This window comes from Manacus vitellinus, unplaced genomic scaffold (genome assembly GCF_001715985.3).
Source record: "Manacus vitellinus isolate BGI_N305 unplaced genomic scaffold, ASM171598v3 scaffold_47_pilon, whole genome shotgun sequence".
In the NCBI taxonomy this organism is placed as follows: domain Eukaryota; kingdom Metazoa; phylum Chordata; class Aves; order Passeriformes; family Pipridae; genus Manacus; species Manacus vitellinus.
Genome location: NW_021940585.1, coordinates 841,758 through 856,671, shown reverse-complemented (window position 1 = coordinate 856,671; position 14,914 = coordinate 841,758). Strand labels below are relative to the sequence as shown.

Below are 14,914 nucleotides of genomic sequence, written 5' to 3'. Positions count from 1 at the left end.
TAGACTTCCCAAAATTGCTTTCAATGGAAATGTGTGTTGCTTTGTGCATGAAGCAGCCTCACAGTTTGCCAGGCAGTGCCTGTAGCCAAGCAAAGCACAGGAAAACAAAAAATAGAGACCTGTTTTCCCCCACCATATCTAAACCTTATTAAAGATGGGATAGGCTTGCCCAGGTCTGATCCTTTCAAAGAACACCATAACGCAGCACCATTTATAATTAAAATAAACACTCTGAATAATTAAAGGAAAACCTCATGTATTATGGAGTCACTAAACCACTACTCTGGGTGGAGCAGACTCAGTCTGCTGGTGGGAAAGGGCATCCTCCCAGCAGACCTATTGCAGAGCCTCCCCTGTGGTCAGGTAATGAAGTCCTGTGGGTAACAAGCAGTGGGTTCAATGGATGGAGTTTGAATGTAACTGTCCCTTTAATGTGGGACATTTAAGTTTTGACCCATGGCAATTACTTAAAACCTGTACATGCATTGGTTTTGGCCTCCCTTGACTGAAGGCCAGAGTTAGAGCCAGCACTAACTGGGACAGGCTGGGTCCCCAGTCCCACCTGTCCCTCTGCCACTCCATCACCTCTTGTTAAGGAGATCCAGGGCACTCACATGGGCTGCACCTGGGAAAGTGCAGTCATTCAGGGTGGCAAGGTTTCTTCTGACACACAAAGGGAACCAGAACCTTCCCACAGTGAGTTTTGGGCACTCCTGGCCTGGCTCAGCACCTGTGTGCATGTCACAATGTGCTGTGCCCTAGTCACACATCTGTCCAGGATGGACACAGCTGTCTCATTTTTCCAGGGCTGACTTTAGTCCAGGCGTCACACCTGAAAGCCATGATGTGGGAAATAACCATTTTGTATGTATTGATAAACCCTCCTGTCATAAGTTGTGACCCATAATAAAATGCATAGAATTAATTAGTTGCAGCTGCTATGAACAGCCTTTATGGAACTGAAATATATTACTGTCTTTATAGTAACTAATCCTAAAGATTCTTGAAAAAAGGATCATGAGAAGGTGTAGAGAGGGCAAACAGCACACTCAGGGTACACCTGGACTTTGCTTGCTCTTCACAACCCCCATAGCAAGTCCATAGGTCAGGGCATGGCCCTGAGCAGTGGCAGTGTGTGCAGAGCAGGGGCTTGGAGGTGCATTTGTGTTTGTGAAACCTGCCCAGGCACCTTTTATGATTATCCAGAGTCTGACTAATGTTCACAGAGAAGTACCCGCAATCCAAACCTGCACTTCTTCAGGATTTGAGCTGCTTTAAGGCAGGCTATGTTTTTCTTAGTACAAAACACAAAGGACTAGAATAGAGAGGGGGTTAGGAGCTGTATTATTACAAAGGAATAAGCTTTGTATCTCTGGGCCTTATGAGAAAATGGAAGGGAACTGAAGTCACACCACATCCCCACTGCTGTCCCTCCATCCCCATCACTGCTCCTCCATCTCCACTGGAGCTGCAGTTCAGAGGTTGAGAGCTCTGGAGGCGTTGCAGGGGTGTGGGGAGTGTTGTGACGGTCCAGGACAGTCGCTGGTGGTCTGGGACAGTTGCTGGCATGTCTGAAGAGTGATGGAGCAGAGGGCACCCTGTTTGTAATGAGCAGTGTTCCTTTGGGGATGACCTTTGGATCCCTTTCAGATGGCCACGCTTGGAGAAGCCCGGCTGAGGGAGATGGAAGCGCTACGTGCCCTGCGAGCGGCGAACGAGGTGAAGGTGCTGTCGAGTGAGGAGGACGCCGAGCTGAAAGTGTGTCTGTGCCAGAAGGAGCCGGCTGCCCCCATGATCCAGTGTGAGCTCTGCAGAGGGTTCTTCCACACCGGCTGTGTTTCGGTGCCCAGCGTCTCGCAGGGACCCCGGGTGTGGCTGTGTCCGCACTGCCGCCGATCCGAAAAGCCGCCTCTAGAGAAGATCTTGCCGCTGTTGGCCTCCCTGCAGCGCATCCGCGTGAGGCTGCCTGAGGGGGACGCCCTGCGGTACATGATCGAGAGAACTGTGAACTGGCAGCACAGAGCACAACAAATGTTATATTCAGGGAATCTCAAACGCATCCAGGACAAAGTTGGCTCAGGATTACTGTACAGCCGGTGGCAGCCCTCGGCGGGCCAGCTGCCGGAGACAAACAAGGTGAGACTGGGCTGGGCTTCCTGGTGCTGGGAGGTGGGGTCAGCAGGGACAGGTGTAACACTGTTCTGGGTTTGGGTTCAGTGCAGCTCCCTGCAGATCCCGCTGAGGCAGAGGGTCCGTGTCCTGCTTCACAGCTGTGGGGAGCTGGGTCCTGCTGTGCCCATCAGCCAGGATGTGTGTGTGTTCCAGCAGCAGCTTCGTGTCCCCTTCTGCTGACGTCCAGGAACAATTCCTCCCAAAGAGCCTGTTCCCCCCTCTCCTCCTCCAGCTTCTACGCTCTGCTGCAACACACAGAGCTGCTGGAGCTGTTGTTTCTGGAGTGCTTATTAGTCATTATTCAATCAGTCTTTATATTCTGTTCTTACAAGTATTCAAAGAGAGTTTTAAGTGTCGAGAATTACTAACAGAGGCACAAACTGTCCTGTGTGTTACCAGCTTGGCTCTCAGACAAGATTGTTTTTAACAAAGTGTCTTCATCCCTTACTGCTCCTCTTTCTTCTCACTTCCACTAGCCCTCTCCCAAGCTGAATATTCTGCTCGTATTTCTGAGTTGAGCCACAGTAGCTGTTTCAGATGGAGTCATGAGGGAGTTTGTCTTCCTCCAGTAAAGATCTTTCAGCAAGAAGCACAGGGAACAGTTAAACAGCTTTCCTGAGATAACAAATGCAGAAAAAAATCATAAATAAAAGCTCCATGCAGTATAAAGAACATGAAACACCTCGAAATGGAATGCACTCTGTTGCTTTTCCTTTTTGATTGAAATACCTTAGTCCAGCCCAGTTACTGTTAGGCTGGTTTTGTGTTTTCATGTTCAGTTGCATTAAAGGACAAAACATGTCACATATGCCTGAGGGAGTGTTACAGCTGCTTCTCAGTCACCCAGCTGTACCAGTGGCTTGTGGTGACCAAATTCTTCAAGCAAGCAAGCCTAGATTTAGAAATTAAAAGTATCTTTAGACAGCTGAGAGAATTTTTCAGGTCATTTAGGTCTGAAAGTATCTTTTTACTAGATCAACTATTGTAGCTGAAAAGGATAGGCCTGGAATTTGGGCATGTAAGTTGATGTTTGGGCCTGAAATGGAAACAGAGTTTAAGTTCTATTAGCACACTGGTATTAGCTCAGCATGGAACCATGAGGTTCCTCCCACCTGAGAGCAGTGTAACCATTTTTGAGGGGTGTGGATCTCAGGTCATTTAACCTCCCAAATCAGGGTATCTCTGGCAGAGCTAGTGGAGGTCCTTGTGACTGCATTTCCCGAATCGAAGGTCCCTGGGAAGCTCAGTAGAAGAGCATCTGACCCTGTGCATCAGCCTGGGTCCCTCTCTGTGCCTGAGCCAGGGACCCTTCTGGAGCCAGTGGTGCTGTGGCAGGACAGGGGAGGCCTCCAGAGCCACGTCAGCACAGGTGTGAGCTGAAATTTCAGTTTTGATGGATTTGAGGTGGTCTTCTGGAGAATCCAGAGAATCCAGTATCTCAGCATGGCTGGCTGTCCTGTTCCAATTCTGTTTTCCCTGTCATCTGGGCTAATCCAACCCTCACTTCCCCAAGAGAAAACTCTTCACAGTAACCACTGGACTTGGGCTGCTTTGGCACCGGCCAAAGTGAGGAATGTGGAGCCTTTGGTTGAGTTTGAAAAATTCATTAGAAGGCAGCTGTGGGAATTGAAGAGACCCAGATTCTGCAGGGGGCCCAGGCACTAGGGTTGGTGAGGGAGAGGGTGTTGTGGAAGGCAGCTGGTGAGATGGCTCTGGCAGTGCCAGTGCAGCGCTGGCCCTGGCTCTGGGAGCACAGGGTTTGCTGTTGCCATGTCCATGCACAGGCAGAGCAGGGCTGATACCTGGTGTCTGGTCCCATCAGGACATCGAGATACAAGATTTCAGTAAGAGAAACAAGTGGTGGTTCTGTCACAGTTATTCCAAACTTCAAACCACACATTTAGTGAAACGGTGTGCATTTTGTTTTCTAGGTGTCCCAGACAATTGGAGCAATGTCATTCTCCATGCCTCATGACTGGGATAACAGAACCATCTATTTGCATTCTCCATTCTCTACAGGACAGCACTGCATCCCACTTCATGGTTTGTAATCTTCACTTTGATTTGGGTTTTTTTTCCCACCTTTCTTTTTCGTTGTGTTTACTGGAGGGGGCAGCATGTCCTGGTCACCAGGAAATGGCTGAGCAGGCAGCACATCTGATGGTTCCTCCATCCCCTCACAACTTGGGAGCTCAATGTCCAGCTCTGGCAGAGGGGTGCATTGCTCAAGGATACAGATTTCCCACATGTAATGAAAAGATGTGGCACAATGGGGCAAGAGGTATGAGGAGAGCTGGCCCCTTCCCACATGAACAGCTCACCACGGGCTGTGGCCCCAGCCAAGCTGCAGGAGGGAGAAAGGAGGGGACAGACCACTGGACATGTAGGAGGTGGATGGGGACAGCAGGGAGATGGTGGAGGAGGCCATGGGGTACTTGATCCACAGGACATGAGTCCATGGAAGCTTTGCTGCAGCACAACTGTCACAGAGGCAGAGATTGGAGCTCCCTCAGCTGCTGTGGGGGCTACTGTGCCAGGGTCACTCAGTGCAGGCTCTGCCCTCTCCCCACCTCAGACCGTGTGGGTTGGACTAAAACAGACAGGCATCATTTGATGACTGTAAAAGAAGTTATTAATAATTTCTTGCCTCCTGATGCATAATGCTCAAGGGACACAAGTCTTACCTTCAAGCTTTTGAGTCAGTGCAGCTCAGTGTTACGCAAGACATTTCAGTGCAATGTCACAGTTCACATCAAATAAGGCAGTTCTTGTGTCACCAGGTTTATTTTTCAGGCCATGTTTGAGTTGTACTGTATTAAAAAGCTGTTATTTACACTATCATTTTGACTTCCCCAGCTGGAACTGGAGCTGGCAGCAGCAGTGAGTGGTGACTGTAGAGCAGGACTCAGTTGCCAGGCTCATGCTCTCAACCTTCCTTCCTCTCCTGTCTTGGCTTCGCTTATGGATCTCAGGCAGTTTGTTCAGTAGTGAGGGGATCATCACACTCTTGTATCTCCAGAAGCAGGAGAAGTTGCCAGGAACGATGGCAATGGCTTATCCTTGAACCAGCAGGAAATGGGAGCATGGCAGGGTGCTGGGCCACAGTGCAGGAACTTCTGTGCAAGCTTTTATCTTTCCTTTTAACCCTGCTCTTAAAAAGGAGCAGTCAAGGGGGAACAGATAAGAGCTGATTCATACAGTTTCGGATTTAAAGCCTCTCACCATCTTTTAATGTGCTACCAGAGAATTTTCATTATCTGTGCAGTTCTCATCAGTGCTGGCACTGAAGAATCCCTGTTCTCTCTGTCTTTCACACCAGTCATTAGCACCGAGCTGGATGAGCTGATGATGGAGGCCCAGCTGCTGCAGGTTTCTTTGCCCGAAATCCAGGAGCTGTACCAGACCCTGTTCACAAAGCAGAGCCCTGCTCTGCAGCCAGAGCAGAGATCACCAGGGGCACCCACAAACGAAAAGGCAAGTGTCCAACAGCAGCACTGGGCTGGGTCACTATGGGGCAGGGGCTCTGCCTCAGCCCGTGAGCTTTACAGGGGTTTGTGGCTGCGCTTCCATGAAAATACATTTTCCTTGTTCAAAAGGAATCAAGAAGTTGATAACAAATTGGTTACAAATTATTGAATATAATTTGTGGCCTGATATATTTTTGAAGTTTGGATCTGGTTTTTATGGTCACTCTCTGTTCTTTAAATACATCTGTCCTGATTTCATAGAATTGTAGAATCCTAGACTGGTTTGGGTTGGAAGGGACCTTAAAGCTCATCTCATTCCACCTCCTGCCCTGGGCAGGGACACCTTCCACTAGACCAGGTTGCTCCAAACCCCATCCTGGCCTTGAATACTTGACTCTTGTCCTGTGTGGAGGTTTTCCAAGAGAACTGCCATGGAAGTTGTTGGCTCAGAGGCAGGAAATGAGAGTAGTTTTCTCTCTAAGTTCTGTCCCTGGGACCTGACCCTGCCCTTGGCTCCTCTCAGGCTGCTGAAAAGGCAGCACTGTCAAATACTGCACTTAAGCCTATTCCAAAAATCAGGTATGGAATAAAAGGACAGTGGGTGTTAGTTGCATACTTAGAACCTTGCCAAACTGTCTTTCCAATAGAATGAGTGTTGCCGAGGCAAGAAGGATGGGATGAGTTACATGGAGAGAAAACTGAAGCGGCGCTTTGAGAGAGAGACCTTCTGCGGTGAGAAGAGAGCGAGAGTAAAAAAGATGAGAACACCTAAAAAGAAGAAACTGAAACTGAGTCACTCAAAGGATCTGTGCAGTAACAAACTGGAGAGAGAGCGGGAGCGGCTCCTGGAGCTGCAGCGTTCCAGCGAGAGTCACTTGGTCCCCTCAGACATGTCGTTCTCCGAGCAGGAGGACTCTGAGGACGAGGATGCCATCTGCCCAGCCCTGAACTGCCTCCAGCCCGAGGGAGAGGAGGTCAGTGCAGGCACACCCACAGTGGTGTTCCAAGTGCTGGGATCTGGGACAAGGAGCTGCCCGGGAACCGTTTGACGGCAGAAGCGCTGTTGTTCATGAGGGTCACCCAGGGCCAGTCTCTGTGTGAGACTGATCCCACCTGCCCCTGCTCCTGTGGTCAGGTTTGGTAGGACTGATCCCACGTCCCCTGGAGCAGCTGTGCCACGTCAGAACATCTGCACGGAATAGGAAGGGGGAGGTGGGGCTGTGCAAACACCATGTCCATCTCTGCTCTTGGGATACAGGTGTGGGTGGGAGCAGTGCTTTGGGCTCTGCACAGGTCCTTCCAGGCTGGGCATGAAGGAGAGGGACAGCCCCAGGTGTCTGGGAGGGCCATGGAGAAGTTGAGTCCGTGGTAGTTGGGCAAGCAAGAGGGGGGATAAGCGGGAGTGTGCCCTGCCCACATCTCCAGAGAGCAACGAGCAAGTGAATGCCCAGCACCAGGCAGCTGCAGAACAGGACATTTCTCACTCATTTATGTAGACCAGGAGCCCCAGAATGACCCACAGATGCTGGGGGGGGTGTTGCCTGGTCCTGCTCTGAACCCCATGTCTGTTCTTCACCAGGTCGATTGGGTCCAGTGCGACGGCAGCTGCAACCAGTGGTTCCACCAGGTATGTGTGGGCATCTCGCCCGAAATGGCCGAGAAGGAGGATTATATCTGCACCAGCTGCACGGGGAAGGACTCACAGTATCGGAAGTAAAACTCCCATAAACCATTCAGGACTCGAGTAAAGAAGGTTCTCCCAGTTTTCCAGTTAAGCCACAGGGGCTGGTTTAAAAACCAGATTGCAAATGGTGCTACTTCTATCCTTATGGGATCATTTTCCAGAACTCAAAACAATTTTTGACACTTTTGTATTTTCCCTTGATCTGTTTGTGGTTGTTGAGGTTTGAGATGCTGACTGTTTGCAGGGGTTTCCACCGATTTGGAAGGCATTTGACACATGCACCTTTTACTGTACAGCATTCAGTTACCTCTCTGGGATTTACCGGCATATTTAATTCAGCTTGGTTTGGGTGCAAAAAATAAAAAACAAACAAACAAACAAAAAAAAAAAACCTGCACCATGAATTTTCCAATAATCCTCTTTTGAGGAAATCCCTGTTTACTCTGTTAACTCTTTGGAGACTTTAGTTTTTTTCCACTTTGTTTTTCGTAGACTAGGTTTATTTATCTGAGCAATAACTTCTATGTCTGGTTTCAGTGACTGGAATGACAATTGAACAGCGTGTTGCTTCTAGCATTGGTTGGTGTACAGACAGCAAATGTTAGATCCTAGTGTCACTGAGGGCCCTGTGATGTAGAAGACAGGAAAAAAAAATCTGTAAAGTAATTGCCACAGCTGTATTTTGGCTTTCTCCTTTTTTGGGTAGCTTGTATCAAATGTTGCAGTTTATATTGTGGAATAAACCCCTGGTTATGTTATAAAATTAAATGTTGGTGTTTTTAGAGAGTTTGAAATGCAGTTTTATTTTCCTCTGGATCCACACTGATTGCATCAATCGGTTCTCTTAGCCAACAGATTCATCTTCCAAAACAGCCATGCAGACGCCGTGGTGTTTCCTGACCTCCCTCCTCTGTTCAGATTTGGAAGGAGAAGGCAGGTCAAAATGTTGTTCACACCAAAAAGAAAAAAACCCTCAAGTTTTTTACAAAGCTTTTCCAAAGCTGAAATTATTTGCAGGTTGATTGAACAAAGGATTTGAAAGTACAGTTTGGGACTTGGCAGGGGTGGGAATGGGGGTTTCATGCAGGAGGCAAAGGTGTGGGGCAGCTCCTCCTGCCAGCCCTGCCCAGCTGGGTCGAAGGAGAGACCTTCTCCCACAGTCCAGTCTGGTGGCCACAGAGCCACCAGTGGCCCATGGTGAGCTGGCTCTGCACAGCCCAGGCTGTGGCTCCCTTCAGCTGCTTCTGCCTGCATGTACCCCAAAAAACCGAGGAATAAGGACATTTCTGGAATGGTTCTGATTCTCCCAAAGGCTGTTCAGGTGTGGTGCTGCAGTGCTGCCTGAGAGGACTGGACCCTTGAGCAGGAGAGGTTGGGTATTTAGGCCCACAAGGCAATTCACACATGGGGCTGCACCCAAAATCCTTCAGAGAGCAATCACTACTGCAGAGCACAGCTGGAAATGGCCTGGTGACAGGAGTGTGGCTCCAAGGCTTGCCAGAGGTGGAACTTGTGGAGCCCTGGGAGATGGGGGGGCTGGAGATCTTTGTATGGTAGAGTTCACTCTCTGTGTGACATCCTGTCATCACCAGAACCCTGGTGGGGTTTGTGTCCCCTCCACTCGTCACTGAGAGGAATTTGCTGGTAAGTTTTTTCCCCTCCTAGTTTTAGCCCTTTTCCCATGGGCTGGAGCACACGGAGTCACTGGGTGGGGCAGAGCCTTGGAGCATCTGTGGTTGATAATGATGTGATGGGTCTGTGGGTGGGATCAGAACTGTGCAGGAATTTGGTCCCACAGGGATTTGGTTTGGGTTTTTTTTTTTAAACATTGTTCATTTTTAACCATTAAAGGAATCTTCAGCCTGGCCCAGATGATCCATCTGAAAGCTTTGGGGTGGGGGAGACAACCTTAAGCCCATGTGCTTTAGTTGTGTCTATGCTTCCAGGGTGTGACTGGTTCTTTTTAAGTACCAAAAGGATGTTTTGAGATTTGGGGGGGTTTTTTCTCTTTTTAGTTGGAAGAATCTTTGTGCAATGCTGAGATAACAGTCCGAGCTGTGGAAAAACCTGCTCTGAAACAAACACTGTACCAAGCCTGGCACAGACTGGTCTGTGTTGCTGGGGGTCAGTGCAGCTCAGGGAATGGGGGCTTACAGCAGGGGTTCAGCTGCAGGCAGGGCCCTGCCAGGCACAGACACACCAACAAACAGCAACAATTAGTGTTTCTGCCAGAGATGTGTCTGCAGGACACAACTACACGGGATCCACACACAGCAGGAGCAACCTGGAAGCAACATGAAGGAGCTGGGATGGCTCTTCTGTGAGTCTGGAAATGAGTGTGCTGCTCTGAGAGAGAGGCTGTGGTACAGCCCTCCAAAATGGCATTACCCTTCCTCCAGGAGGGAACAAGCTGCATGCTGAGAGTTCTTCTCGAGGATGTGAACACGTGAGTCCATGAAGGAACAGCCCCTCACTGAGAGCAGCATCACTGGAAATAAAAGTCTTGTCTGGAAGAGGAGATAAAGCAGCCACAGGAGAGTAATGGAACTGCAGGTTCAGCACTGTTAGAGACAGACAAAAATGGGATTGGAGGTTCCAGCAAAAAGGGGCTTGGGTAGAAGGAGCAAATATTTCATGAAAAAAAGAAAAGTCTGTGTGCTGATGTGATATACTGATGTGATAATGCTGCTGGGTCCAGAATTCCACCTGCTGAGAGGCAGGTTTGCTGCAAGGTGGTTGAAAAGAAATAGTGACGCACCCTAACTTCAGAGGTGCAGCTTCACAAAGGTTCCTTTTGCACCTCAGTTCTTCAGGTTCTGAAAGTTTTGTTAATCCTGCTGCTTATAGCAATGTTTTTAAAGGAATTTGGCTGTTTAATCACAATACTAAGCCAGATTTTATATATGTGTGTGTGTGTGTGTGTGTGTATATACTTGCCCCTTGAAATCTGTGTGAGCTGCACATCTAAACATATAAGTAAAACCAGCAGGTCCCTGTCTCCAGAACATGGAATTCACTCAAAGAGTCACTCCATCATCCAGGGGTCATTGAAGATAAACCCCATGTTGGAGAGTGTTTGTTGGGTGTTTGGGCTGCTTCAGTGTCTGTTGGGATTGGGGGTTTCATGTTTTTGTTGCTGCCTGGAGTTAAGTTTTAACCAAGCAGGGAACAGGTCGGGCTAATGCCTTGTAACTCAGGCTGGTGCTTTGCCTGCTCCATGTGCTGCCCCAGTTTTTCTTGGGGGATTTTTGCTGGTCCCACCAGTCCCATGTCTGCTGCACATCTTCCTGAATGAAACAGCACAGGAGGAAACAAGGAGTTCATCATAAATACCTTTTCATGCCAAGAATATCTTTTTGTGGTGACTGAACTGTCTTCCCTAAAGTGCATCGGAGGAGGTGAATGTCAGAACCATTCAGCTTGGAGGCAGAGTGTGCAGTGTTTGATCAGGGAGCTCTGCGTGCTGGGTTTGCAGGAGCATCCCCACAGAAACCTGTGAAGAGCCTGTGCAATGTACAAACTGGTGAGAATTCAAACCTGGAAAAGCCTGGAAGATTTAAATAAATGGAATTTCTACAACTATAGAAGGATGAGTTGGTGCATTCAGAGTGGTTATTCAGTCACTTCAGCAAAAGGATGATGGGCTAGACAGGCATTGCTCTGGGATACCCTCCTCTCCCTGAAACGCAGCCTCGGTTTTCACAACATCTTTGTAAGGCAGAGAAAACAATTCCCATTGTGATCATTTTTGCCCCTTAACAAATACTTGCAGAGACGTGTCAGACCTGCTGTTGGCCAGGCAGCACTGAGTGCCAGTGATAGACTGGTGTGATGGAATCAGAGAATCACAGACTCATGAAGGTTGGAAAAGCCTTCTAAGATCAGAGTCCAACCATTAACTAACACTGCCACATTCACAACTAACCCACGTCTCCAAGTGCCACAGCCACAGACCTTTTGAACACTTCTAGGGATGGTGACTTCACCACTGCCCTGGGCAGCCTGGGCCGGTGCCTGACCACCCTTTCAGGGAAGCAATTTTCTCCAATATCCAACCTAAACCTCCCCTGGAGCAACTTGAGGCTGTTTCCCCTTGTCTTGTCCCCTGTCCCCTGGGAGCAGAGACCTGGACCTCCTGCCTCACTGATTTTGGTGCAGCAGGAACTCACATTTTCCACTAAGCCAAAATCCTGGGACAGTGCAGAGCTGAGCAATGCCCCCGGGCTTGCAGAAGCCATGCTTATATAAATACGTGTTTATTCCTCCAGCAGAAGCAGCATTTGGATTGGAAAGAAAAAGAAAAATACATGATCCTGCTCCACCAGCGTTTGGTGCCTCAGGCAAGAAGCCCACTTTGTGTATGTCAATACCGCTTTGTAATGATGGTAACGCTTCGTAAAATTGCTTATACTTCCTCAATAAAGAGCTGCAGAAAACACAGGTGGGCTCCTCAAGGCTCACACTGGGTGGTCACCCCATCAGTGTGTGGGAAAAGGGGCGCGAGGGACTCAGTCCGGTCACGGTTCCTGCTCCAGGGGCCTCCCCCCTGTGACATCCCACCCTTAAGGGGAAGGGAGCACCCAAGATTCACGAGTGCCCGTGGTGGAAAGGAACGACAAAAAGTCAGAGGGTCTGCAAAAACTCAGGAAGCTTCATTAGGACATCACACACTTGGCGTGGAAGTTGGTATGTGAGTCCCTGAGCTGCCATACGAGCACATGGCAGTGGGGTTTGGGTGAAGGGGTGGGGAGAAAGGGAAGAGAAAGAAGAGAGGAAGGTGGATTAAAGAGGGAGAGAGAAAAAGAAAGGAAGAGAGAAAAAGAGATCCCCAGTCCTGGTTCTGGCGTGTTGATCCAGCTGTGTCGATCCAAGCGATGGGATGTCCAGGGTCCTGGGAGCACCGCCCTTTCCATGGGCAGGATTCCCTGCTCCAGTGCAGGTTTCTCACTCTTCCTTCAGACCTTTCTGGAAACGGGCTGGAGCCTTTGGGGTCTTGGGCGGTCTGGATCCCCCTGTACAGCCCATGCCCCTTCCCGGCCCCATTCCTGCCCCTGTGCCGTGCTATGCTGATCCCCAGGAACTACAAACAAGGATGTTTGTCTCGGAAAAAAAAAAAAATCTCTGCACGGCCCCTTCTCCAGCCACGTCTTGTTCTTTCTCGCAGCTTGTTCCCCCCACCAGCCCTCTGGCTGTTATAACCAGCAATCCCTGACGGTTGTTACCCAGCCCTGTCCCTGTGTGGGACCCCCCGACCCTCAGGGACTCCCCCCGCCTCCTCACGGCCCAGCGAGGTGGTCCTCCGCGCGCCAGGCGGGCGCCTCGCGCCGCGCGCCCACCGCGGCCCCTCCTCCCCGCGCCGCCCCGCGTTTTGGCGGCTGGCGCGCCGCGGAGGACGTAGGCGGGGGTGGCGGGGGGGGGGGGGGGGGGGGGGCGGACCAACGGGCGGCCAGATGGAAGGAGGCGGCGGCTGGGCCCGGCGCCTTGGGGCCGGTGGCGCAGGGGCACTGAAGGAGGCCGCTGCCTGGAGACGCTGACAGATCCTGGCCCGGTGCAGCGGTTGCCGAGCCGCTGGCTGAGGCAAGCAGCGTGAAGGCTGGCTGGAAGGCTGACAGAGGGTGAGTGAGGGCCGCGTTGAGGGGCGCAGGGGTCCCCAGGCCGCCGCCGCCGGGCCGGTGCCGGCGCCTCGTGGCCGCGCCTTGGGCTCGGGCCGAACTTCGGCTTCGGAGCGGGCGGGGTGGTGGTGGTTTCCTGCCGGCTGGAGGTGCGTTCCCGGTGCCTCTCCCTCAGTCACGGGATGGTCAGGGCTGGAAGGGACCTCTTGGGGATCGCCCGGTGCAACTCCGGTGTCACTTGCTCCGGGTGGGTTTGGTATGTCTCCAGACACAGAAACTCCTCCCTGGGCAGCTGTTCCAGGGCTCTGCCACCTTCCATGGGAAGAAGTTCTGCCTTAGGTCGAGGTGGAACTTCGTGTGGTTTAGTTTAGGGCCATTGCTCCTCGTCCTGTCTCTGGGCAGCACCAAAAAGCGTCTGGAACCATCCTCTTGACTCCCATCTTGGAGATACTGGTGTGGATTGATGAGATTCCCTCTCAGTCTTCTCTTCTCCAGTCTAGCCAAGTCCAGCTCCCAGGGTCTGTTATCAGAGAGATACTCCAGACCCCTCACCATCTTTGTGGCATCCACTGAACCCTCTCCAATAGCTCCTTGTCTTTCTCTGGGGCATGTTCTGCAGGTCGTCATCTGTGCATTGTGTGTTTGAGGCTGAGTGTGGTCAGGGTGTAGCCGTGCCCTCATCCAGTGTGAAACTCCAGTGACAGGGATCCGTTGTCTGCTGTGGGGAACTGGGGACAGGCAAGACACCAGAGCTGGATGGCAACTGGCCTTTGGCTTCAGAAAGAGAGATCTTAAAAGAGCCAACACCCCAAATTCAAGCAGTGTCTTTAATCATTCCATTACTCCTCTGGACTTCTTATGGTGGCACTAGCCTGGTTCAGGTACTTGCTGCTTTTCCTGTGTAGAAGCTGAACTTAAAAACCTGTCAGCACCAGCATTTTGTTTCGCTTCAGCTTGAGTTTTATGACCTGTCCCAAATGTCTGGAGCCTGTAGAAATCCCTGGAAGATTTGCAGGTACTTTGCTGTGACAGGAGCTGGGGAGTGCAGCTCTGCAGCCCTGGGCCTGAAGTTATGCTCGTGGCCTGGTTGTTTGTGGACCCTCCTGGAAATTTTGCTTTACCTTTGTCTGATTGTGCCATTCTGAAGATGTTCTGTGAAGTGTTTTGTGAACTGTTTCTGCTCCTGAACTCCAGCTCAGAAATGTTACCAGGGGCAGCTAGTGGTACAAAGAAGGAAGGTATGAGGGCAAGACAGGGCCAAGAGAGGTGTTATGATTGTGCTGCTCTGGGAATGAATGAAGGGCGTGTGTTTGATGAAATGTTTGTTGTTGTGCAGTCCCTTGGTGTGCTTGTACCACACTCACATTGGCTCTTCCTTGAGACGTTATCAGGAGTTCTGTGTGTTGCCCCTGCAGCTCCTGGAGTTTGAATGAGTGATTTGATGGAGTCTGGAAGCACTGGGAGGTTCATCGACCGTAGAGCCTTGGCCTTCACAGCCACTGCAGTCAGTGTGCTCCTCAGTGGCAACTTTTCCCCAAACAGTGAACCTTTCCACAATCTGGGTGACAGATTTCCAGAGAAGAACGTTTTCTGAGGGCTCTAGGTGATGAATGTCCCTGAGGTCCCTTTGAGAGCCCAGGCATGCAGGGGAGTTGCATTTGGTGGATAACGTCAGGGTAAGAGGGATGGAGTTGTGTACATGGCTGTTTTGTCACGGTTTTACAAATATCCTGAAGTCTCCTAACATTTCCCTGTGGTTGCAGTCCCAGAACTCTCAGGGCTGATGCAGGACCTGTCCCTCTGACCTGGAGGAGGCTGCAGAACACCTGCACAGGGCAGTTTGCAGGTGACACCAAACTAGAGGGGAGGTGGTTGATGCCCTGAGGGCAGGGCTGCCTCCAGAGGAACCCCCGGGAATTCAGCAAGGACAGGTGGCAGGTTGTGCTCCTGGGACAGGAGAACCCAGCGCAGGGATGCGA

General features: G+C 50.7%; 1 protein-coding gene across 1 annotated transcript in view; it reads left to right on the top strand.

Moving 5' to 3' along the window:
• KDM5B (lysine demethylase 5B) overlaps positions 1-8,105 on the top strand; it is a 40,971-nt gene extending 32,866 nt beyond the window's left edge. Inside the window, exons 20-24 of the mRNA XM_025895883.2 lie at positions 1,651-2,136; positions 4,104-4,215; positions 5,492-5,646; positions 6,287-6,613; positions 7,219-8,105. Of these exons, the coding sequence (XP_025751668.1) occupies positions 1,651-2,136; positions 4,104-4,215; positions 5,492-5,646; positions 6,287-6,613; positions 7,219-7,356 (1,218 nt within the window). The 3' untranslated portion in view covers positions 7,357-8,105. The remainder of the gene's footprint in view (positions 1-1,650; positions 2,137-4,103; positions 4,216-5,491; positions 5,647-6,286; positions 6,614-7,218) is intronic.
• Positions 8,106-14,914: the final 6,809 nt, after the last annotated feature.